The 23,879-nt window shown below is 44.9% G+C and overlaps 1 protein-coding gene and 2 long non-coding RNA genes across 11 annotated transcripts; 1 reads left to right on the top strand and 2 right to left on the bottom strand.

Moving 5' to 3' along the window:
* Nucleotides 1–1,554: 1,554 nt before the first annotated feature.
* Nucleotides 1,555–3,039, bottom strand: LOC124708622. The gene is made up of 2 exons (XR_007005227.1): nucleotides 2,999–3,039; nucleotides 1,555–2,220 (listed from the first exon to the last, which is right to left on the bottom strand). It is a non-coding gene; the product is annotated as an uncharacterized LOC124708622 (long non-coding RNA).
* Nucleotides 3,040–6,519: 3,480 nt separating this feature from the next.
* LOC124708621 lies at nucleotides 6,520–15,010 on the top strand. 9 transcript variants are annotated; one of them, XR_007005225.1, is made up of 11 exons: nucleotides 6,520–6,720; nucleotides 7,988–8,378; nucleotides 9,011–9,153; nucleotides 9,711–9,761; nucleotides 9,886–10,042; nucleotides 11,001–11,184; nucleotides 12,980–13,135; nucleotides 13,219–13,356; nucleotides 13,443–13,652; nucleotides 14,447–14,530; nucleotides 14,697–15,010. It is a non-coding gene; the product is annotated as an uncharacterized LOC124708621 (long non-coding RNA). The 9 variants fall into 9 exon arrangements; XR_007005223.1 differs by having other exon boundaries at nucleotides 7,145–8,378; XR_007005219.1 differs by lacking the exon at nucleotides 6,520–6,720 and having other exon boundaries at nucleotides 6,727–8,323.
* A 6,820-nt stretch (nucleotides 15,011–21,830) lies between these two features.
* On the bottom strand, nucleotides 21,831–23,267 carry LOC124708620 (cis-zeatin O-glucosyltransferase 2-like). The gene has a single exon (XM_047240299.1). The coding sequence runs from the start codon at nucleotides 23,265–23,267 to the stop codon at nucleotides 21,831–21,833; it is 1,437 nt and encodes a 478-aa protein (XP_047096255.1).
* Nucleotides 23,268–23,879: the final 612 nt, after the last annotated feature.

Here is a 23,879-nt window from a genome sequence, read left to right as displayed (position 1 = left end):
TCAAATATATAAAGATTATTTGTATGAAATTAACATCATTAAAAAGTGCTTTTCAATACGAATCCAACGATACTAATTACATATAATATAATCAAGATTTTTTTGCTCAATTTTTATGGTCAAAGTTTGCCTTGGAATACGTGTGCGCCTTATTCCTTGGGACGGAGGTAGTAGCTTTTAGTCAACAACAACACTGAAAACGAAGTGGTTTTGCTATCTTTATTGGGCGTTGTTGTTTCCAATGTTGATTGAATTGTTTACATATCAAGTAGTACTAATAAATGTAAGATTTGTTTGTCTCCTTTTTCTCTAGAATGTAGACTAGTAAATCAGAATGGAAGGAGTACTAATGAAGCTACCACTTATACTACTTCTTCCATACCGGATTAATGGGTAAATTATCTGAAGCAACCGGACCAAGGCATGCGCTGATTGGCTCCAAATTATCCCGTTAATTGCTCCGTTCATTAAGTGTAGGAGCCGAACCCTTCGCGGCCCACGCGGTTGCCTGCATGCTAAACGATCGAGCGATTTGCGCGGAGTCGAGACGATCGATCGGCTAAGACGAAGCGCATGCATTGGCCGAAACGCGGATCAGCTCTCTCTCCCTCCTTCCCAGCAGAAACACGTCCACGATTTACGTTGTTTGCCAGCCACACGCGGTAGTTAATTGTGGTAGTTAACTGAGGTATTTGCCTAATAAATCGATTGCTCTCCAAATCAGAAATTTGCCCATTAATCCGGTATGGAGGGAGTACCCACTTAGAGCAAGTACAATAGAGTCCAGTCAGCTGACTATAAGACATTAAATAATATATTTTAGATGAGTTGGAGGAGAGAGAAGAGGAGAGAGAAGGGAGGTGGGCTACTATGCAATAGCCAACTCTCAGACGCGCTTCCTGAGCACCTCGTGAGAGTGAAAGGTGGGCCATATATTAGTAAAGTACTACATTGTTATAGCCAACTATTGTACATGTTAGCTATATGATGACTACAAATGATATGACATCTTGTTATAGCCAACAGTTGGCTATACTATTGGAATTGCTCTTATACTATTAGAATCTCTGGAATAAGACTACATTTTTGGAAACTCCCTCCGTGCTAAAATAAGTGTCTCAATTTTTCTAACTCCGGATGTATAAATGGTTACAATAAGTCTAGATACATCCGTTTTTAGACAAAGCCCCAACACTTTGGAAACGAGGTACTATTTAACATCACAACCGAAGCTACCTCTTACTATATATCTATGAAAAATAAGACTCTACATTACAAGACTTGAAACACTATTGTATGTTCCCTCAAAAAAAAACACTATTGTATTTACATTCACACGTCACCAGCAGCAGCATCTCTACAGCGGAGCCACGCCGTCTTGTACACAAACACCATTAAACTTTCGAAAATCTGCACAGCTCTTCAAAACTACTCTTCAGACAGATAGATAGATCCATTAATTAAAACAACAAAAGGGCATGTTTCAACAAGCAAAGCTTCAGCGGAAAATTATGCCAGGTACACTAAACATTTCATATACATGCTCAGATCAAATTAAGCTTTTTGAATGGTACGTGTATATGCATTCATTTGGCATATAATAACCAGAAACACAACAGGAACAGATTTGCTAGTACATAGTTGAATAATCACTACGAGCAAATACAACCAGATTCAGTCGGAGGCGGGCATGCTAACATGACAGGCAATTCTAGTATCACTCTCTTACTACGAGCAAATACAAAAAATCATCCAGTGAGCCAGCACAACCTAAACACACCAGCCTAATGAAATATCCTTACTACACGCTACAATACACCTAGCATCTCCATTGGGGATCATCACAGAATGCTACCTAAACCGAAGCAGTGCCAAACTACCAACACAAACAAGCTCTGCTTCACACAGACGATCCATAAAAACACACCACAAAGGCCTGTGTTGCAACAAGCAGCCAAATTGTGCCACTATACATTTCGATATGGGTCACATCAAAACTTTTCATGCCACGAAATGGCTACACATCACTCTGATACAACAGCCTAACCTGATGCATGGCATGCCAATTAACACTTCAAATATAATCCTGTCCAGGACATCGGCTCGATGGTACGAACCAAAAAATTACCCAAACCCATTGCCGTCGAAGAAGAAGGCCTCCAATGCCAGCACACGCTTGCCACCCTTCTGCTGCTTCTCCCTCTCCGATATGCTATGGACCTGAAAATATGCAAGTTTTCAGCACCGCATAGACATGATAATTAACAATCAAACAAGTTGAGCGCACACTAGTGCCAACGAATCTACTACCTATGCATGCAACAAGTATTCATTGACTGATTTTCTTTTAATCCATACATGCAAGCTTCCTCTGCTGACTACAAGTTCAGTTCATTCAACAAGAGAAACGAAACAGTTTATTGGAAGCTAGAGATGTACATGACAGTGTAATCCAAGATGTCCACACAAGAGGCACCACAACAGAAACAGGACCTTGATGACGACAGAGCAGAACAAGGTTCTAGACTGGGAAGTGTGTACTGCTGGAGCTGCTCAATGGCCAGCGATTAGCATATAAGTGAACATTGTAACATAGTAAAATTAACAAGCTACTAAATCTACCTTCTGCCATGCCAAACCAACAACATGAACAGCTGATAGCACTACACTTTCCACTTCAATAAAAACAAACTATGATATTTTTTTAACCAACATAAAGGTTTCAGCTAACTAATTAGAGCAATCGGTGAGGAAACTAGTATTAAACAATCCAATTTAGTTAACTAAATAGCTGCAGATATGGACAGTTTGCTAACACAAAAATTCCATGCTTAATTTACTAAACTAAAACTCAATCTCCTTATAAATAGCTGCAGACCTGGTTAGCATCTATCTGCAACCCAAAACGTGAAAAGGAGCTCTATTTCTGCTCCAACAAAAATCAAGATCTTGGGAGTACAAATCCATTGGTCTCAGTAGTAGGCAAGAAAAAATCGACCTTTGGTGGCCGTGGCTGTCATCGGATATGAGCGCGGCCGCGTCCAACCTGCCGCACGGCCTTGGCCTAATTGCCGTCGGCGTCCCGGCCAGATGCCGGCGAACTGGCGCACGGCAAGGAGTCGGGCTCCAACGGCCATGCGCGCGACGCGGTCCGGCGAGCTCGACGGTGCCGCGCGCAACGACGCACGCATGCGCCGGCGAGCAAGCCAACCGCGCCGACATGGTTCCGGCCGTCGAGTCGGGGCGCCGCCGCCTCTCTCGTCGCGGGAGGGGACAGAGCGGGAAGGGGAGGGGAGGGGAGAAATGGTGGGTAGGCTTAGGGTTCGTTTGATTTTTTTTCTGGTCTAATAAATAACTCCAGCCGATGATCTTCCAATTGTCCATCAAACGGTTCAGAGCACGAAGGAAGCAGAAAGGGCCTCCTTGCTGCAGGTCGGCCCCAATTTGGCTATGTACCCCGGCCCACATTATCTTCTTTTTTTGAGAAATTCTGATCATCTTTCTTTCTTTCCCTAGCTAGCAAGGCCACTCATGCATACCCACTCTTTGTTCATGACTAATCCTTGTGATCAAATGTAACAACGGGTACATATACGCTATCTTCTACTTTTTTCCTTTACCAAAGCAATAACATCCACTAATAATTGTTTTCCTCATTTTCCACTTTCACAAACTAATACACTCGGTTTTATTTTTCAAACACATAATTATTATCTTTTGACATTTATAGACCTCTTTTTGACGAATTGGCATCAATGGGCGGAATGACTATCGGGCGCACTGCCTCGGGGGTGAGGTAGCAGTCTCAAAGCCTAGCATGTCACGCTCAAAGGGGTTGTCTCACGCGATGCTTGCATGCACTATCTAGGCTATTAGCCGGACCGAGTCACGCTGGTCGCGTGTACATGATGCACACAAACAATGGACACCTAAGTATATACGCATGGAGAAATCTCCCGGGAGACATGCAACCTGCCGTTGAAAACACCTTGTGATAATTTTAGTTTTGTTAATCTTGATCATCTAAATTTGATGATTGTCATGACCAGCAATGGAAAGTACTAGTATATATTTCATGGATCGGTACTAGCAAGTAGCAAGTGTCGTGCATGTGATTGATTCATTGGTTCTAGTACGCTAGCTATCTTTTGGTGGCGGCGCGGTAGACGGAGTGGGGGTGGGAGTGGGAGAGAGCCAGACATGTGGGATTAAGTTGTGTGGGGAAGCCAGGGAGGTGAGGAAGAGGATGCGGTCGTGTTTGTTGGTAGGTCATGTGGAAAAGTCAGCGGCATGGCCCAATGGACTACGTCGCTGGTATGTGTCAGTGGTGTGGCCTAGTGGGCCATGCCACCCTTTTTTGTTTAGTCCAGGTTGTCTAGGCCCACAAAAGTGACAATGTGCCAAGCCCCGGCTACACCGTTGATATGCCAGTACTAGCGGTGTTCGAACATTGTGTACGCCAATGGTATTTTGTTCAAATACCGACAACATGGAACTTTTATAGTGCGCCACCACTATTTTTACGCCTATAAGCTAATTCCTAATACTGACACAACTACGAACAGGCAACTTCTCCTCAAGAAAAACTACCCGCTAAGAAGATTGTGAACTTATAGTGCAAACTCCCACTTCGAGGCCATCGACCCCACTCTTTTTGGGATGGTTGCATTGCAACGACATATTCTAAAAAAAAGAGGTAATGTCACATGAAATAACCACTTTCGTTGAAAAGCTAGGGGATGATGTTGCTCACGAGTCTGGGCTTCTCATGAAAACGTGTGAGAAAGGGCCGAAAACTCTCCTACTCTTGCATGAGGTCCTTATATGGGTATATAGGGTGTTGTATAGAGAAAATCTAGCGCTCAACACTGAAGTGACACTTGCTTCACGAACAAAATTATCACTTAAGAAGGTTATACACTTATAATGTAGACTTTGAGGCCATCGACCCAACTCTTGTTTGGACGCGACGTAATTTTGTTTGTGTTGGTCATGCTCTTATGGCATATTCTAACATAAATAAGGAGTAATTAAGTCACATGAAATACGCACTTTAGATGTAAAGCTAGGGGTACACGTCGGTGAACCCACAAATTAGGGTTTCACATGAAATATGCGAGGAGGAGTCGGGAACTCTCCTCCGCTTGCATGGACTATTTTTTAGTTGGTGTTGTTCCTATGTCATTGATATTATTATTATCAAAGAGAAAAGTCAACGCTTTGGACGGAAACTTAGCATATTTATGACCCTTATATTAGTGGGACACGTGACATCACACCAAAAACCCGTTAGAAACCCAAAATAGCCAATAGGTTGTGTTTATTGTGTCCCATGCAAAGTTGCTTGGGCGTCTTGGGGTGGCGCCGACTTTGATGCCGCATGTTTGTGGTGGAGGAAATATGCATACACCGATTGTCGTCACATACTCTTATACATTGAATGCATTTCGACCGCGCCATAGACACTCCAATGTGTTATATATTGTACTTGGTATATGCATATTCCCCTTGGTTCTTCGTGTGATCTTCCTGGCACCTTGGGTATTGTGAGGTTCTTGACGAACCATGTAGAGTATAGTGCTTCAACTCAAGATTTTCCAACGTGTCGTCTCGGTTTGCGTCCGACTCTGCGTCGCCTTTTGATGGGCAACATGCTCATGCACGTGGCACGGTCTCTACTCCGTAGGTCATCCACCATCGTCAGGTCACAACCCGCTTTTTCGACATAAAAACTTTTCAATTTGAAAGCTATCTCCAACATGGAAAAGTGGGCAATGGCGCCATTAATAATATAGTACTCCCTCATTGCCACAATGTAGTGTGTATAACATATTTTAAAAGTCAAAGGATGTAATGTTTGACCAAATTTATAGATACATCTAATGGTAGTATTCATTTGGTATTCCAAATGTTGATATTTTATTCTACACATACTTTGTCAAACTTTACATTGATTTGTCTAAAAAATTATATGCAATACATTTTGGCAAGAAGGGAGTTCGTAACATCGTGTGGATGCATGCGTGACCATATTGGCATATTGCAAATCCAGTGGTGCGAAACAAAATCCAGCGCCAAACGAAGATCGAGTCGAGCACGCTGCTAAAATTGGAGAGATGCTCTTAGCAGGGAAAATTTTGCCTCTTGATCTAGCCAAAGCGACAACAAGAAGCCCAATCCAACTCAATGTGAATTGTCCAATATCACAGCTGATTCAACTCCCGAAGACGCGAGCCCGAGCCCAATCTTTGTCCTTTCGATACCCCCGCCATCCAACCTCCATCGACCGGCATTCACTCCGCCGCCAGCCACCCACCGGCATTCACTCCGCCCGCAGCACACCATGGTCGAGGTCGCCGCCTCCTCCACTCCCCAACGCATTCCCCTCCAATCTCCCTACCCAGCACACCACGACCACGGACGAGGATCCCTGCAGCAGGCCGCGGCCCTCGCGGACGCAGGCGTCCACGTTGTAGCGCCGATCGCTCATCTCGGGGCCCACATCACCGCCGGCGAGCGCGTCCGAGTGCCCCGGGTGTCTGCATCTCCCGCTGACCCTCCTCCTCCCCTTTCTCCATCTCGGATGGATTGCAGCAGCTTCGGGGACAGCCTCCTCCGATGGCAGAAGGGGATGAGGGGGGCGACCTGGACATCCTCGACCAGGAGCTCGTCCAGCCCCAGCTCGACGGAGAAGCCCGCCATGACGCCGCCCCGCAAAAGGTCATTTTTTCCCTGCAAAATTGTTTGGATTTCACGATCAAAGCTGTGTGTTGGTTCATCGATTCACCATGCTTATCGTTGTATTAAATTTTTGTTTTGGAAACCACCTAATGTATTAAATATTTGTTTGGATTGTAGTTCATCGTATAATGATCAAATCTGGTTATCGTTGTATTGATTCACCATTTTTATGTAGTAGCGCCGGAGTCACTAAGATAGGAATTTGGACCTGATTTGGCATGTCCTGATTTTGGTACAGCAGCCATTAAGAATCTTGTTGTGCTTGATATTAGTCCGGTGTTACATTACATTAACTAGAGAATGTCACCACTTCTGTTTTTTACTTGTAAATGATAAAAATTGTTCGTATATTGACATTATATGTGAAATGATTATATCTCTCTATAATTTTTTATCAAATTAGGGAGATAAACTCTTGGTTGTGCCTGTGGAAATAATTTGCTGATTGGTCAGACGTTATCTTGAGCACCTGTGTGAGAGAGATTGAACAGGAGGCACTGTGCATCCCGCTGTGGAACGGCGACCACAGTGGCCCTCTTGCTGGTGCCGATGCCGGACAGCGACCTGCGTCGCCGCCGCGCCATGTGCGTTACTGCTCGGGCCTCCCTACGCTCGGACCAAGAGCTGAGAGGCATTTGGAGCTTCGCTGCCCTGACTTAGCTGACGAACCAAGGCTGATAGATGCAGCTACTACTGCTCCATGTCTTCGTTTAGTTTGTTTCTGCCATAGGGAGGTAGACCATCATTTATTTCTAGGTCTATTTCAAGTGTTCTCTGTCTGTGATGATATGCTAGTTCGTTCTTTCTTCTCTAAATTACAAGATGCAATTCAAAACATCCACACATAGCTACTTTTGCTGAGATGCTTTGGAATCAATCTCTGGTAGTACCTACTTTTTGGCGGTTCATTTGATTAACAAAAATCAAGCCAGATTTAGCTCTGCTTCTTGAACATTTAAGTGCATCTCAGTACATTTGTATGACCACCGTTGTGTCTCATGAAATAAAAAAGCTACCTTCTCAAGTTATTAACTCAAGTTTCTTGTTTCTCACTTACTAACATGGCATGACAGTTGATGCTTATTATCTTTTCAAGTATCATTGGTTGCAATTCAATGCATTCACTTCGCTTATTTCCTATCTCTATACATGTAATTCCTCATAATGGTTTCAACTTTCAAAAGTAAAACTTATTTGCTCATGCTACTCTTTTTCTACATGATTAACTGGTGGTTTGCTGTGGTAGAGAGACAGAGGAGATGCGTGGCTCGCCGGCAGGTGACGACTATGTACAACACAGCTCTTGCCAACGACCAGCGACGCCTCCATGCTATTTTCCCTGTTGCCCCACTCGGGCTTCCCTGCCGCTTGGATAGAGAGGTTGATGGCCCTCACCTCCATCAGCAACTCCTATGTTCGCTCACTGTCCATGCCGACTGTAGCAAGGAGTGGGCTAGAGTAGGGTGTGGACGTGGACAATGATGCAAAAGGGGAGGAGTGGAATGACCTGGACAGTCCCGATGAGGAATTTGTTCAACCCCATCTTGAGCTTGAGGGAGACGTCGATGACGCTATGCAAAAGGTCCTTTTTTTACTGTTCTGCCTTGACATGGTCCAGTCATCCATCGGGTATCTAGGTGATTGCTTTGCACAAATTACTTGGTAGTCCTGATTAATTATTGCTCTCGTATCATGATAATGGATTCAGCTTTTTACTAAATGAATAAATCTCTAGGACGTTACAGACTTTTTGGCGATTCATTTGGGCAACAAAAAATCAAGCTGTGGCTGGTTTAGCTCTATTTCTTGGAAGCTATCTTCTTAACTTATTAACTCAAGTTCTTGGTTTCTACTTGCTGACATGGTAGCTGCTACTTATTAATGTGTCAACCATTGGTTGAATTTCAATGTATTCAGCTCAATCATGGTTTACGCTACAATCTCTTATTTTGCACTTACAATTCCCATCTATATAGATGTAAATCTTGATAATGGTTTGAGCTTGCAAAAGTACACTTACTTGCTCATGCTCTTTATCTACATGATTAACGGGCATATTGTCCTCCTATAGTTAGACCTCTTGATGGTTGGACTAGGATATTTTCCTTGCTTGGTTTAGGCTTAAGATTAAAGTGATAACAACTGACTATTGCTATTCATATGCTGTGAGTAAAATGAAATCCCTTTTGCCAATATTTGAGTTTTTTTTTTTTTTAAGTTTTGATGTTATGTAGCTTTGTAGAAGTTGATGTCCATGCTTTACTCACAGGATTGCTCAAACTTGGACATTCCTACTGAGGAAGGGCCGGTATGAACACCGGTTGCCAGAACGCGGCCTCTACTACGAGCTACAAGGCCAGAGATAGTACCAGCGGGGGCCGCGACTTCCGGGAGCTTCTCTTTATGTTCTCGGTGAGTGCTATCGTTGCTGTGATTAAGCTCACCAGATGCTACTATAACTCTGAAGGCCCCGAGTTTGTACTAGTCTGATGTGAAGAAATCATGTGTGATATGCTCTCCTTGTATGTGAGATTCTCCTACTTTAATTTCTCACGGCTGCTAGTACTGATGCAAAGAGCAAAGCTTGATAATGTAGGGGCATATTTTTCTAGTGACTCTTATCTATATTTCTACCTTTCTTATGCTTGCTTTATCTATAAGGTACATATTCTTTTCATTTTATTAAATTAGCTGAACGGGCCGTATCATTGTATGAAAACTGGTTATGTTTTTCTATCAGATTATGGAAATTTGGTTCACCCATGTTAAGGTGGTAGTTAGTGCTATTTCTCTGTTACAATGTTGCTTAATCTTGGTTTGTGTCGCAGTCCCGGTTGGGAAGGGTTGTGCCTTTCTTGGATTTTCTTTGTTTTTTGTTCCATTGACCTATAGGTTTACATTTTCCCCACGTTGTGAATATTTTAGAGTTTTGCACTCACATGCTTGCTCCTGGTATGTCCGGATACCAGGTCTTGTCATCTATTGGAGCAGCAGGGCTTGTTGGAGCAATGGGATTCAGAGTAAGATCAACTGCCACTTCTTAGTCTGAATGATGTGCGTGTGTTTCCTTTAGTACATTGCACTTCCATATGACTAATGAGTGGGTAGCTTGTGTGATTGATTATAGCATGAAATATTTCTCAGACTTGTAGAGCAACATTATCTTGAGCATCCTGCTCCTGCCCGAGCTTACCTCTCACCCAGACCAAGGGCTGAGAGGCGTGTGACCGACCCAAGGCTGATGTTGTCTGCCTTCGTCGATAGTAACTGGCTTTTACATGCACATCTGTGTAGAAAGTAGGTATGTTTTCTAAGTTATTTGCTCTCTCATTTTCAGTCCATGCTCTCTCATTTTCAGTCCATGCTCTCTCATTTTCAGTCCAAGATCCATTCTTGATATGTACTTAGGGTTCATATCTTTCTGAATTGATTTGAATGCATCCACTGCGAAATTCTTGGACTGAAAATGGATCTTGGACTGAAGTTGAGATGGTATAAATAGATTGTCTGTGGAATTTGTTGGAATATGACTGAATTTTGTTTCAAATCCAGTGAAATTTGACCAAAAAACGCTTCTATAAAATTTTGTTGGATTTGTCTAAAATGCTTCCATCACACCCCTGTTGTAATTCGGAAAGTTGTGACAGTTTTAGTCTTTTAGATATATCTTAAATTGTCAAGATCATCCGATTTGTATTCAGCCAAGTAGCTGATTTGTTGGTTTTGGTTCAGTCTGATTGGTACTTTCCTTTCTATTTCTTTCTTGACATTTTTGTTGTGATACTATCTTAGTACTGCCTAGATCTAGTCGCCTCCTAGCTGGTCCGAGCCTCCAGGCTGCATGTTATGTTGATGTATGACATTGAAACTAGAAGTAAGATATGAGTGACAATCTACTTGAGGTCTGATTCCCTAGTTTGTTGTTTTCTTACATTCTCATTCAATATATGTGCTGGTAACTGTCTTTGGTGATTCTGAAATGATTATGACTGTCAAAGCTATATGTCAGATATCCAATCTAGATTTGAAGTTTTTTGTGTATCCTTATTGGATATGGATATCTTTCCCTTCAGCAACTGTTATTTTTTGCTTCCTAGAGTGCATGGTATATAGCTAAAATAACCATGTCCTTTTTTTATGATGGCATTAAATAAGAAAAAGAAGCATTGTTGTCCCATTGTTTTGACTCACCTGATAATACTTTCACTTGTCAATTTTTAGCAACCCCCTCATCACCTTTGACATGTTGATTTTTTTAGGCGAGAAGATCGGAGCTCGGGTACATGTGTTTGAGGTTCTTCCGCGGTCGTTCGCATCGGCCAAGGCGACGGGGGCGATAAGGACCGAGTTCCAGGGCGGCGCCCCTCGTCTTGCCTTCCTCTCTTTGAGCTTCCCTCTGACTGGCAGGATCTCACTTTCTCCCAGGCGCAAGTCGAACTCGTGGTAGGTAAACTTTTTTCTCTCTCTTGACTATAACTATTGATTGCGTGTGCCTGTTTTCTGTTGTGAGTTCAAGAATTGATTCAGAGGGGGGGGGGGGTGGGTGGGGTGCTGATGAGGCTGAGCAAGCTTACCATACTGTAAGTACTTGTAAATTCTGAGCTATTGCTCGCTCTCCTAGAAATTGTACTTGGAAATTACAATCTACGATGACTTATCTATTTAGTGATATTGGTACTGCAAGTACTTGTAAATTCTGAGTTATTTCTCTCCTGTATGAATCTGAATATTATGTCATATTTGAATTGAGCACTGAAAAAAGTTTCATCTTTTACTAGCTAAACCAAAGCTTTGATCTACTTGTCTACTTTAGCACTTTGACTAGCTAGTGCCTTTTCATGCATATGTGAACCTAGTGTTGGTTTGTTTATCTGGACATGGACATGGAAGAAATTGTTTCCGTTAGGAAACCCTCTTGAGAGACAAGTGAATGAGCTGTGTAAGCATGGGCATCTCTATGTGCACAGAGTGAGCATGCAGACTAATTGTATTGATTGATAGCGAAGCATGCACAATCACAAAGCAATCCGCATATCCGGCAGTCTAGAAATCTACTGGAGTATTAACAAAACCGATTTTAAATTGCTCAAATCGCATGGCACACATTGTAGAAATGGCGTGTACCTGACCTACAGCCTGCGGGAGCAAAGTGCTTCCGCCGCTGCGCGCCGATGATGTCCTCGCCGTCCTCCACCGTGCGCATCGCTGCCACTTCGCCGAGAGCCCCTCACCCCCATCTGTTCTCCCGCCCCTTGCTCCCTCCTTCCGCGGGAACGTGTTCATTGGGCGCCGCACGCCAGCGACTTGCCCATGCTTAACAATTAGCCGGCGACGCCTGCTACATGTTCGAGCAAATACTTCAGTGCCTGTTTTTCTCTTTCTCCTAGTTTACAACCTCTGCAAAATCATGATTCTGACCTACGAGCCTCATAGAAACCCCCCTCAACCTGCCACTGCCATCAACGCCAATGTGGCGTCTGAAAATTTGAGTGTTGTTGATCATTTTCTACTAATTAATCATGTACACATTTGAGCTTGGTCGCTTGAAGCAATGGATGTACTTGTGTACTTTTTCACCCGCAAGATCATCAACCCGCTTTTGATTCTCAAGTGTCAAGCATGTTTTTATTCTACACCATCTCTCTGAATGCTTCGTCCCCATGGTTTGTTGGTTTATGCCGGGCTTGTTCTATAAGTGATCATGCTTTATATGTTGGTTTCTTATTTAATAGGTGCTGAAATTAGTTTTTTATATGATTTTATAATAAATCGTATACTCTCTCTGTCTCATAAAATTTGTCTCAAATTTATCAAAATTTAGATGTATCTAGACACTATCTAGTAGGTGGATACATCTAAATTTTGATAAAGTTGAGACAACTTTCATGAGATGGAGGGAGTACTATGTTACAAGGCACATGTCCAACCCTTGCAATAATGCAGCTATACATGTGTGGCTTAAATTCTATTACATTTGGTTGCTGGTACCCTAGCGTTTTGATTTTCATCATCTGGGACAAATATATTTAAGCAGGTGGTGATACATAAAGCCAGTGCTTGATGTGAATAGGAGATAGTAGGTACAGGTCATATTGAAGTTATTCATGATTAGAAATCCATCAACATAAATTGTTTGTATGCATGTTCGTGGTCACAAGCATAAGAGTTCAACATGCTGTTGGTTGTACTTTCTAGCCTTGCTATTTTGTCTTATAGCATTGTTTTGTATGTTGTGCAGCCCTAGTGATGGAAGTTCATACAGGCAGCAACATTTTGTAAAGAAGGTGTCTTGTAAAGAAGTGGTTATTGGAGCCCTACATGGCCCATCCTCGTGTGGCTCCGAACGCTTGGTCTATCGCCAACTGGCTCGGGCAGCGCGGCTTGCACCCTGAATGTTAAGCCTTGACCCAGCGGCTTATGTAGCGCAGTTCAATTTTTTGTAATACTAAGTAGTGGAACTGTGTTTGTGATTTTCAGGTAAAGAAGAAAAGACCCATACCTGAAGTAATTAATTTGTCCTTGTGCTCGCCCTTGAAAGCACATTGTCTCCCCAGGCCTGCTGCTGCTCTGACCTACAGTAGAGCTGATGCTCCAAATGCCTCCTTGTGTCCGAAAGTAAGCACCTTTCTTTCTATGTCCCTCCTGGAGCTGCTTGGCTTGGATTTGCGTGTGAATGCTCTCTTTGATTCCATTTTGCTCAGCTCATGTTGTTGTTCCAGTGGTGGCGTTGGTGCCCACCGTTGGTGTTCCGGTGGGGGGTGCCCTCAGGTGTCGTCATGGTGGTGGTGTCAACCGGAGCTGCTGCTGACGACCACAGGAGCTCCTGTTGGTGCTGCCGGTGTCCAGTACAAGCTACTGCCCCTGTCTTCTTTGACCTGGACGTCTCCTATATCACAATGCCCCCTCGGAAGGTCTCTCTTTGTCTCTTGATGCCTCCCTATTTTTCCTGGATCGTGCCGTGTATGTTTGATTGTTTGCTAGAGTGGACAAAAGACACTCATGCAAAGAAAGATTAGATTTTTAGTGTATCTAGCTAAAGATTTCAGCATGGGCGCTTCCGCTAATTTGAGGGAAAATGTTGTTCAAATGTCAAGGATATCTTGTAGCTGTTCTTATTGATCCGTGCTTTGGACCAGGGGCGGAGCCTCTTGGAGTCCATACCGGGTGCTGGCCCAGGCTTTGGAAAACACAAAGCACTAACTTCATGTCAAAAAGTTCTAGTGTTCAGTATATTTTGGTCAAATTTGCTTCTACTGGCCCAGGCTACTAGTGTTGTGATAGCCTATGACACTACGTATAGGCATTTTGGCCCATGCTTTTTTTTTGTGGCACGCTCCGCCACTGCTGTGGACTAGATTCAACATGACTCTAAATTGCCATGATAAGCACTTAATCTGTAACGAGATAAAAGTAGAATGCACACGTGTGTTTATGGTGCCAGAATGTGCTCTAATAATTTGCTCATCTGCATTTGCTTTGTTAAGAAAACCTTATGCTAGTGATAATATAAATTGTTGCTTGGGATTTGAGTCTATGCTACTGATGCATAGTTGGTACTACTATACCTTGTGTGGCCATGCTCTATATGATGGTTTCTTATTTAATAGTCGCTGACACTAGTTTCTTACCCCATACACTGTGAAGAAGATAGCGCAAATATGATTTTAAGGCTTAAATTATGTTCATTTTTTTGCTGGTACTGGAGCCTCTTGAGTTTCATCATCTGGGTCTAATATATTCAAGGTGGTGATGCATGAAGCCAGTGCTTCATGTGAATAGAAGATAGTAGGTACTAGCCACATGGAAGTTATATATGATTAGAAATCCGCCAACATAAATTGTTTATATGCATGTTCGTGGCCTCAAGAAGAAAGGAGATTCTAAGATGCTGTTGTTTCTACTTTCTTTATGGCCTTGCTATTTTGTCTTATAGGGTTGTTTTGTATGTTGTGCAGCCCCAGTGGTGGACGTTCATACACATTCATAAGGTGTATCGTAAAGTTGTCATTGGAGCCCTGAACATCAATCCCTCGTGTGACTCTGCATGCATGGTCTATCACCGACTATATCGGGTGGTGTGGCTTTCCTCTGGTGACCTAATCCGGCGGCCTATGTAGTATTGTTTCAGTTGCTGTTTTACTAAGTAGTGGAATCGTCCAAATAAACAGGTGTAATTGTATCTATGTGTATTTATTTATTCTCAACTTGGATTTGCCGTCTTGAGTAGAATCATATATATAGTAAAAGAGTTGTGCATTATGCATTTAGTAAAGAAGATGTGTGATATATATTTCCATGTGTAATCCTAGAAATACCTCAGGTCACGGTGGTTTTACAAGCTACTCCCTCCATTCTGATTTACTAGTCTACATAAAAAAAAATTAGATGAACTTTTTTTCTTCAAAAAAGAAAATAAGATAAACTAGTATTGTATTTGTTAGCACTATTTCAACCAATCCAAGCTACGTGGAAAGTGGTGACATGGAATAGAGAGAAGCAAGTCCGCTAATTAGAATGGAGGGAGTATGTTATACGAGTTTCTAAAACTGATCGGTCTTGTTCCTCCTCGATCTCATGGGCATGTCCTATTAATCCAGAATTTCAGCCACATAAGGATAGGGTGCTCTGAGGATTGAATGGTTCATGGTTCCCAACTCTCGGCATACTAAACTGTTGTTGCCCATGTTTCACGAGGTCATGCATCATCTATAGAAGATTTACCGATCCTCTATGTCAGCTGATGAAATTAGTAGGCGGGCATAATAATGGAAAATTAAAGATGTTCCAATTAATCCATCCATACGAAGGGTTTTTGAGTATACATGTATTACATTTATGGACTCGTTGATATTAACCCAACCCAAGTACCCAACCGAGAGACGATACTACATATTGTAGGAAAAAAGTTTTGGAGATCCGCACCAGCAATTACTCCCACAGTGTACATGGCCAATTACTCCCGCAGTGTACATGGCCGGCCGCTCGGACTCTGGCTCGCATAATTACTACCTAATTTAGGGGGGGCGTTTGGTTTCCTAAACAACACCAACAATGCCAGGAGCAGAGGAGAAAACCGAAAAGTAAGTATCTCATTCCCGCTCAACATTTTACCTCTATCAAATTCAAACCAGCCATCCTTCCTCACTATAAGTACAAGCCTATTGTCATACACCGCGTGCGGGTATCGTGTGTGACTTGTCGATCCCTCTCAGCGCTGCGCCCCCTTTCCATCGTAGAATTGACCGCAGTCGTCAATCCACGTTCTCGCCTCTGGCATGCGCTCTGTATCTCACCTATACAAGGTGTGATTTCTCTCCTTCACATCATCGTGATGCCTCCTTCCCGATCTGCCGATATGGTGCTCCGATCTAGCCGCCATCATGCTCTATGGCCTGCTGAAGATTGATCTACGAAGAATCCGTTTCTGCATATGAAGGGGCTCTCCACTTCATATTGGTTATGCGGCCGCACGGCAGCGCTCGTCTATCTTGAAGCCAACTTCGCTCGGCCATCCGTCGGCTGTCACACCATTCTCTCGTTGATCTGCTCCAAAGAACAGTTTCTCATGTTTGAAGTTAGACAGTATGCTGCTTTTGATCGAAAAAGTCCAAAACCGGGTAAGAATATGGCAATCACTCATCGTCTCATCGTGTGATCGCTATATTATTGCTAGCTGCCTCCACCAATACTACCACCTCTTATTGAACCATGACCATCCAATGGTGCTTTGCTGCACGAGGGTCCAGCCTTTTTTGTTTTAATTTAGAAACAGTGAGTGATTCTTGCTATGTGTCAGTGGAGCATTAATTATTTAATCTTGAAGTTTAGTGTGAACACAAAAAAATCTTGGTGCCCATGAGAATATTATCTTCTACCTTCATACGGTAGTCTAAACCTTAGACAACCAGATGTAATAAGCGTTTTCCAGTGATTATTTTGGCTGCAACTACATATCATCTTTGTAAAGCTAATGGCACTATGGCAGCCCGGGGTTTTCAAGGGGTTAACCCACAACTCCACTTTGTATTGAGCTACATGGCAGTAGTTGGCCATATTTACAGTCCTTTCCTACTGCTCCAATTGGTTGTAGATTTTTCACTTAGGAAGGCTTCTGATTGGCATATATCTTGAGATTTTGGATGTTGATGCTGAAATTATTTTTCTGTTGGAGGACTTGGTGCAGATTCAAGAACAAAGCCATTGAAGTTCAGGATATGATTATGTTGGAGGACTTGGTGTGATAGCTGACGTGACCAGATTCTAGGATCGTCAGCGATGTCGTGAGACAGTGGTACGATTGCCCCAAATAAATAAGAACATCTTCTCCACAAATCTATTCTTTAAGCATGAATTTTCCATAATTTTTTGGGGTTACGTAATGGAAGTCAATTCAATGTTAACCTGTAATGTTTTTCATGCTGGAATCGAACTCTGCATTCCATGCTTAAAGAATATAAAATATTCCCGAATTATTGAATTTTCCACTTACATGTGGATAATTTTTGTCTTTGCTTGCATGTTACCATAGTCAGTAAATCCAAATGCTCTGAGTATGTCTTCTCCAGTAAAGTTGCATATTTATTTTTTATAATTTGATCAATTATGACAAACACTAAATATATTTTGAAGCTAACCTGTGGATACACGGTTTGATGACTAGTTGACTCTAATTCTGTGATTACCTACACAAGGGTACAATGACAAATTCAACGCAAGACCGTGCTGGTGGGAGACCACTGACGTGACACTAAGTGCAAGCTTAAAAGGAAAGACTTGATTCACATTACTCTATTATTCTGCAAGGTACACCACCTCCTTAATTCTTAATCACTATTCTAAATGGTTGCACATTGATAATGCTAAGTCCATTAGTTGTTCTTGTATTCAGTAAAGAAAGGATCTGTTCTCGTCACAAGGATTATAAGTATAACATCATACAAAGTTCACTAAAAATTGTAGCATGCGTACTCTTTATTCAAGGTATATATATAATTCCTCTTTTTTTTTTTCTTGCAAATGTAGCATTACACACATGTAGGTGACACTAGCTGAATATTGGTTTGTAGTTGATTATCAGTAGGTGGGTCAATTTTGTTCTACGTGATTAATACTTGTACACATTGGCGGAGCTATGTAGGGCCAAAACCTTGCCATGGCCTGCCCAGTTTTTTGCCAAAAAAAAAACTATACCAGTACATGAATTAATCGAGTTTCTCAGCTCCAGTTTCCCTTCTATTGTAGCGAGGCAACACCAGCACGTGTATCTTTTTCTTCGCCAAATTGTTAAGATTGGATAGTTTTTAAAAAACTCTCGCATCACTCGATTAGGCTTTAACAGCAGCAACACACTTATGATTTTTTATGCTTTTCTTTAATGTTTCCCGCCCATACATTTGTTTGTAGCTCCGCCTCTTCTTGTACACCCACAACTAGATTAGTATGCCATGCTATGTTCTATAAAACTTACACAGATTTTATGCGCCAGTATTCTGCATGCCATGTATTGGACTATCATGCTAATACTTTTCAAATACTGATGATCTCTAGAAACTATATTATTGTATTGACATGTGCTCAAATTGCCTTCTATGCTCCTATTATATTCGACTCATTAACTTGAGCTAAATAGTTTCTTGATTTCTTCATTGCAGGAAACAGAAATTTAACTGGACTGGAATATACATCACGAACACTATAGTCTTTGAATTTGATTAGGATGGCACATTCACTATGTTAAACGTTTGCTAAATTATATTTCATTCTCATTTTAAGGTTATTTTGATGAGATCGACGATATTAAAAGCCCCAACCCCGTAAAATAACCGCCAATATACGGGGTAGAGCTCTACCCGGCCGTCTAACAGACCCCTTAAAACGCCCAACCCCGTAAAATTTTTACAGTTTTGACTACGGGGCGGCTCTCTCCCCTTACAAGTACAGGGTGGGAGGCTGAATACAGGGCGAACCCCCCACTCGTGGCGGGCTGAATTTTCAGGAACTCGTCCGTGCCTCGCGTCGGTTGCGGCCGCGGCGGCGTCGCGCGATGGGGCCATAGCGGCCGGAGGCCGTGCAGGGCATGGCGCGACGAGCAGCAGCAGGCTGGAGGGCGCGACGAGCAGCAGCATGCTGTGGCGGGCGGGGGCAGCCTGAGGCCGGGCTGTGGCCGGCAGGGGCGGGGGCGGCCGGAGACCCGGCCGTGGTGGGCGGGGGCGGCCGGAGGCCGGGCCTTGGCGGGCGGGGGCGGGGGCGTCGCGCGATGGGGCCGTGGCGGGCGGGGGCGGCCGGAGTTTGGTGCGGGGGCGGGGGCTGCCGGAGGCCAGGCCGTGGCGGGCGGGAGCAGGGCCGTCGCGCGACGGTGGAGTGGCGGGCGGGGGCGGCCGGAGGCCGGTGCGGGGGCGGCCGGAGGCCAGGCCGTGGCGGGTGGGGGCGGGGGCGTCGCCCGATTTGGGCTGTGGCGTGCAGTGGCCAGAGGAGGAAGAAAGAGAGGAGGAAGATGAGGAAAAAAAGAAAAAGAATAATTTGGCATATTTTAGGAATATACTCTTTTACAGTTTCGGAATACGGGGTCTGCTAGCTCGGACGAGTTTTCGGTCCGTGAAAACAGGATACAGGGCCTCTACTCGCGTTTTAAGGGGCGAAAAAATACGGAGCCTGTTAGACATGCTCTTAGCGGTGCTATTTTCAGAAATATATGGATTCATGTATGCAGGTTCGCTTGAACTACATGAACATTACTGAATTTGTATGTTGTCACCTGATGTGAACTGGTCTTTTATCTCGCCTTTTTATTACCTCTGGTGTCGATTCTAGATGCGCTTGAATGTACAATAGCATAGCTTATGCTTTCAGTAAAATGTAAATCGGTAGCTATAAACGGGGTCGGTACAGAGTTTCTGATGCCGTTTTACATATGCTTGTTTTTTCTCTCCTCTGTATCAGCAGCATAATTTGGTATTAAAGTATGTAGATCGATTGATGTTGACTATGCATCTACACTTTTAGTGCTCTTGGACCTAAGATCTTCCGAGGTTCTTCTTTAACCAGAGAAGTAGGCTGTTCCTCTGTTTTCCTTAACTGAATAAAATTTAATCATTCAGACGTAGTGCTATTTTCACCAGCCTTTTTTTCTCTTGATGTATAGCTCGCCATATTCAAGCCGTTTTTTTATGATGTCTACTATAATGTTATTTTTGTATATTAGGTTTGGGCGAACTCATATGTGTAAGCTGGCCAGCCTAACGGGTTGGATGTTGGCCCGACTACATCATTTTTTTTAAAATTTGGTGTTATTATCTGATGTTCAGCCTAACGGGTTGGCTGTTGGGCTCCAGTTGACGCAACCCACTAAACCACCGCTTGATTTTAGGTAGATAGCATAATTTTTGGGTGGGTCATATTTGTCACCGCTCGCAGCTGAGCATACATGTGCTAGGTCGAACTTCTCCCTATCATCTTACTCCGACTCCAACATTGTCGAGAGAGCATCCTGACTACCTGCCGCCGCCGCTCGCATCTGATCGCCGCCTCGCCACAACACCCTACCTGAGCCTGCCTCCACTGGTCCACCGCCTCGCCACAACGCCCTGCCCGAACCGCTACCTTCGCGTCCACTCCTCTCGCCCCCTCTAAGCTTCTCTTATTCTCCATCTCCGACGAGGTCCCCGTACCACCCGCCAAAACCCTAAGTCGTGGCACATGCACCCTGAGGTTTGCTACCTCGCCTCCGTTGGCGACATTGTGGCTTCCTTGGAGAAGGTGAGGCCAAGACCTCACCAGAGACGAGGATGACGATTGGCTGACACATCACCTCACTAGGGATAAGGACAATGCACCGCCACTGTGGATAACCACTGTGAACATGCACCTTAAGATTTGCTGCCTCACCTCCAGCGAGGTGGGTATACATTGATGTAACATGCAAGAAAGAGGCAGGGTAGTACGACTGGTAGCCGGCGCGGCGAAGCGCGCTGCCCATCTAGTTTTTTAAGAAAGTAGTAACTTAACTCAGTTGGTAGAGCTCTCATACGTTAACCACTAATTAAATCACATAAAGGATAGGTTATGCACCCTTCTCGGTAGTGTGACAGACGAAGCTTCTTGTCATCTTTTTTAAGCCTTTCCTTCAACTTCCATTGATAAATATAGATAAGCTTGGAGGTTGAGTGATGTTTTGGCACATGGGAGTATATGCTCCCTTTATGTTGAAATGCACCTTAGACACATTCCAAAATGTCAAAAAATTTGAAACAAAAAATTCACACATACATCTTCACGTGCTACTTGCTTACAAAGTTGTTTCAGAAAAAATCAACTCATCGTGTGGCTTATGTAAAAAAGACAAAAATCGGTGCTAAAAGGAAAGCTTTTCACAAGAAAAGTTTTCTCATTTTTGCATAGACTTCAAAAATTATCATTATTTCGCGAAACTTGGCAAACACACATATAGTATGGAAATGTACATGTAGAATTTTTCGCCACAATTTTTCGACATTTCGAAATATGTTTTTATGGTATAGGGATCATATGCACCCAGGAGCCGAATTGAGTTTCCAAGCTTGGAGAAGCTATTAAGGTGTTTTCGGAAGCAAATTGGGTCTAATTATTTGTCTATTGCTAGACTTTGTATTGCTCCTAACTATTATGGGCATATTAATATGATATCTGCAGCTACCTTATGGTGTGCCTTTGGGTTTACCGGAATGAGATGTGCTTTTAGGGACGAGTGTGGGTAAATATCTTTTTTCGAGAACCCGAGTGTGGATAAATATCAGAGATATATGGGACATACTGATCGACACCTTACGTCAATGGGCAATATAATGCAAAGCTGCGCTCGAAGGCACCCTAAAGCAATACATAACACTGTGTTTGGATGCATAGAATTGAGTCTGGAATTCAATTTGACTAGGAATTTGAAATCTAAGGTGGAAATGAAATGGCTTCCAATTCGAAATCTGCTCTTGAATTTAATGGGTGGTACCCAATTCTAATTCATATTTGAATGTAGAAACATGAAATTGGATAAGGCTTGTGCTTCCATAGACCCCAAATCTTACAATAGGGAATGTTTTATTACGCCCATCTTTCCTTCACTTTGTGATGTGACCAATGAAGTCCTCCATGTCTGCCCACGACGAGCCGCCTTCTGACACCGCGGCACGAATGTCCTTGGCGAGCGCCTTCGCCGCGTTCCGCACGGCGATGCCTTCGTCGGAGTCCATCGCCCTCCGGATGACCTCTTGGATATCCTTGGCGGGCAGCGTCTCCCGGCTCTTCTCCCACGGCCTGACGACGATGCCGGCCTTGAGGTGGGCGCACACGTACCCGGCGTTCCACGGCTGGTCGGAGTGCATGGGCCACGCCAGGATCGGTTTCCCGTGGCCCAGGCCTTCCAGCAACGAGTTCCAGCCGCAGTGGCTCACGAACGCCGCCGTGGCGCCGTGCGCCAGGATCTCCAGCTGCGGCGCCCACCCGGTGATCACCAGCCCTGTCCCATCGGTCCGCTTCCTGAACTCGGAAAGGAGACTCGCGTGACGCCCGCTCTCGCCGCCGGCTTCCGCGAATATGTCTGCACGGTCGGCGTCGCGCAGTACCCAGATGAACCGCTGCCCGCTACTCTGCAGCGCCGCTGCCAGCTCCTCGATCTGCTTGCCGGGCAGCGAGGACATCGTACCGAAGGACACGTACAGCACCGAAGAGACCGGCTGCTTGTCAAGCCAGTCCATGCACTCGTGCCGCGGCTGCGCCGACGGGGCGGGTCTGGTCGCGTCGAGGTCGAGGTCGAGGTCGAGCAGCGGGTTTAGCGGGCCGATGGTGAAGAGCTTCTTGCCGTCTTTGGAGAGGGTATCGTTGAGGTCGTCGATGAAGTCTCCATCGAGCGCGCGGCAGGAGTTGAGGAGCAACCCGGCGCCGGGCACGCCGAGGCCGCCCTGCTTCTGCGCCAGCTCCAGGAACTCCTTGGTGAAGAAGAGTTCTGGCGGCGGGACGGGTAGGCCGAGCGCGCGCACCAGGCAGTGCCCGGGGTCCTTGAACCCCGCGGTGAAGGACTGCGCGCCGCACTGGAAGGCGTACGCCTCGCAGTTGGGCAGCCGCGACGCCTCGGACGCCGGGAAGGCCATGAGGCTGTCGTGCACGACCACGACGCGGCGGTTTGTGGCGGCCAGCTCCTCGAGGAGTCGCCCGAGTGGGGCAGCGGCGTGGTCGCAGAAGGCGTCGAAGAGCGGCTGCAGGTGGACGGGGTACGCGATCGGGTTCTCGGGGTCAGGCGGCGGCGTCTCGTAAGGCGGGATGCCGAGGGCGGTGAAGTGGAGGTGGAGCGAGCGGACGGTGCGCGCGTCCCAGCCCTGCACGCGCGCGCGCACCTGGCAGACGTGCGCGGCCGTCGCTGCGTAGTGCACGTCCAGGCCACGGGAGGCAAGCAGCAGCGACAGGTGCAGCATCTGGTTCAGGTGGCCCTGCGCCGGGAACGGCACCGCCACGATGGCCACAGCCGCTGCTGGTGCAACCTCCGTTGCCGCCGGAGCCATGCTGCAGAGTCCACTCCCGTTTCTCGCCGGAGCCAGTCACCTGTGGTTGTGCCACTGCCACAGGTTACAAGTGATCCAATCGATCCGCTCTGGGCTTCTAGCTGGCCGGGGGACACATTGGCCCATACAATTGAATCACTATTTACTACTCCACAGTACGGCATAAACTAAAGCTGCATTCGTAGTAAAGCCTGTGGGCCGAGGTAGAGACGCTGGAGTGAGTTCCTAGTTTTTACTGTGGCAAATGACTGCTGTAACATTCACACAAAAAATGACTGCTGTAACGACCTCGCACGGGAAAATATCTAGGATGCGTTTATGCACCTGGGTGAAAAGAGGATGCGATGACATCTTCCAGTAAGTTTAACGGGCATCGGTACGGGGGAGCTCGCCCGTACGGTGTGTCAGGAGCACCGCCTCGTCAAATACTTTCATCTCGCGTAGATGGCACAGAGATCTGAGAAACACAACTCCGAAAAATAGAGAAACACCACCCAGATCAGATCTAGAGAAGGAACTTTGGAGAAGACAACATTCGGGCTGCTACCCGGATCCTCGGAGGACAAGGAATCATCCCCTTTATCATCAACCGATGTATCACCAACACCATTC

The sequence above is a fragment of the Lolium rigidum genome, chromosome 4, assembly GCF_022539505.1.
Source record: "Lolium rigidum isolate FL_2022 chromosome 4, APGP_CSIRO_Lrig_0.1, whole genome shotgun sequence".
Lineage (NCBI taxonomy): Eukaryota > Viridiplantae > Streptophyta > Magnoliopsida > Poales > Poaceae > Lolium > Lolium rigidum.
The sequence above is the reverse complement of the archived record's forward strand: the minus strand, read 5'-3'. Positions and strand labels throughout refer to the sequence as shown.

What these genes read in the sequence shown, in the direction of transcription:
- LOC124708620 (XM_047240299.1), bottom strand. Translation starts at nt 23,267, where the DNA reads ATGGCTCCGGCGGCAACGGAGGTTGCACCAGCAGCGGCTGTGGCCATC.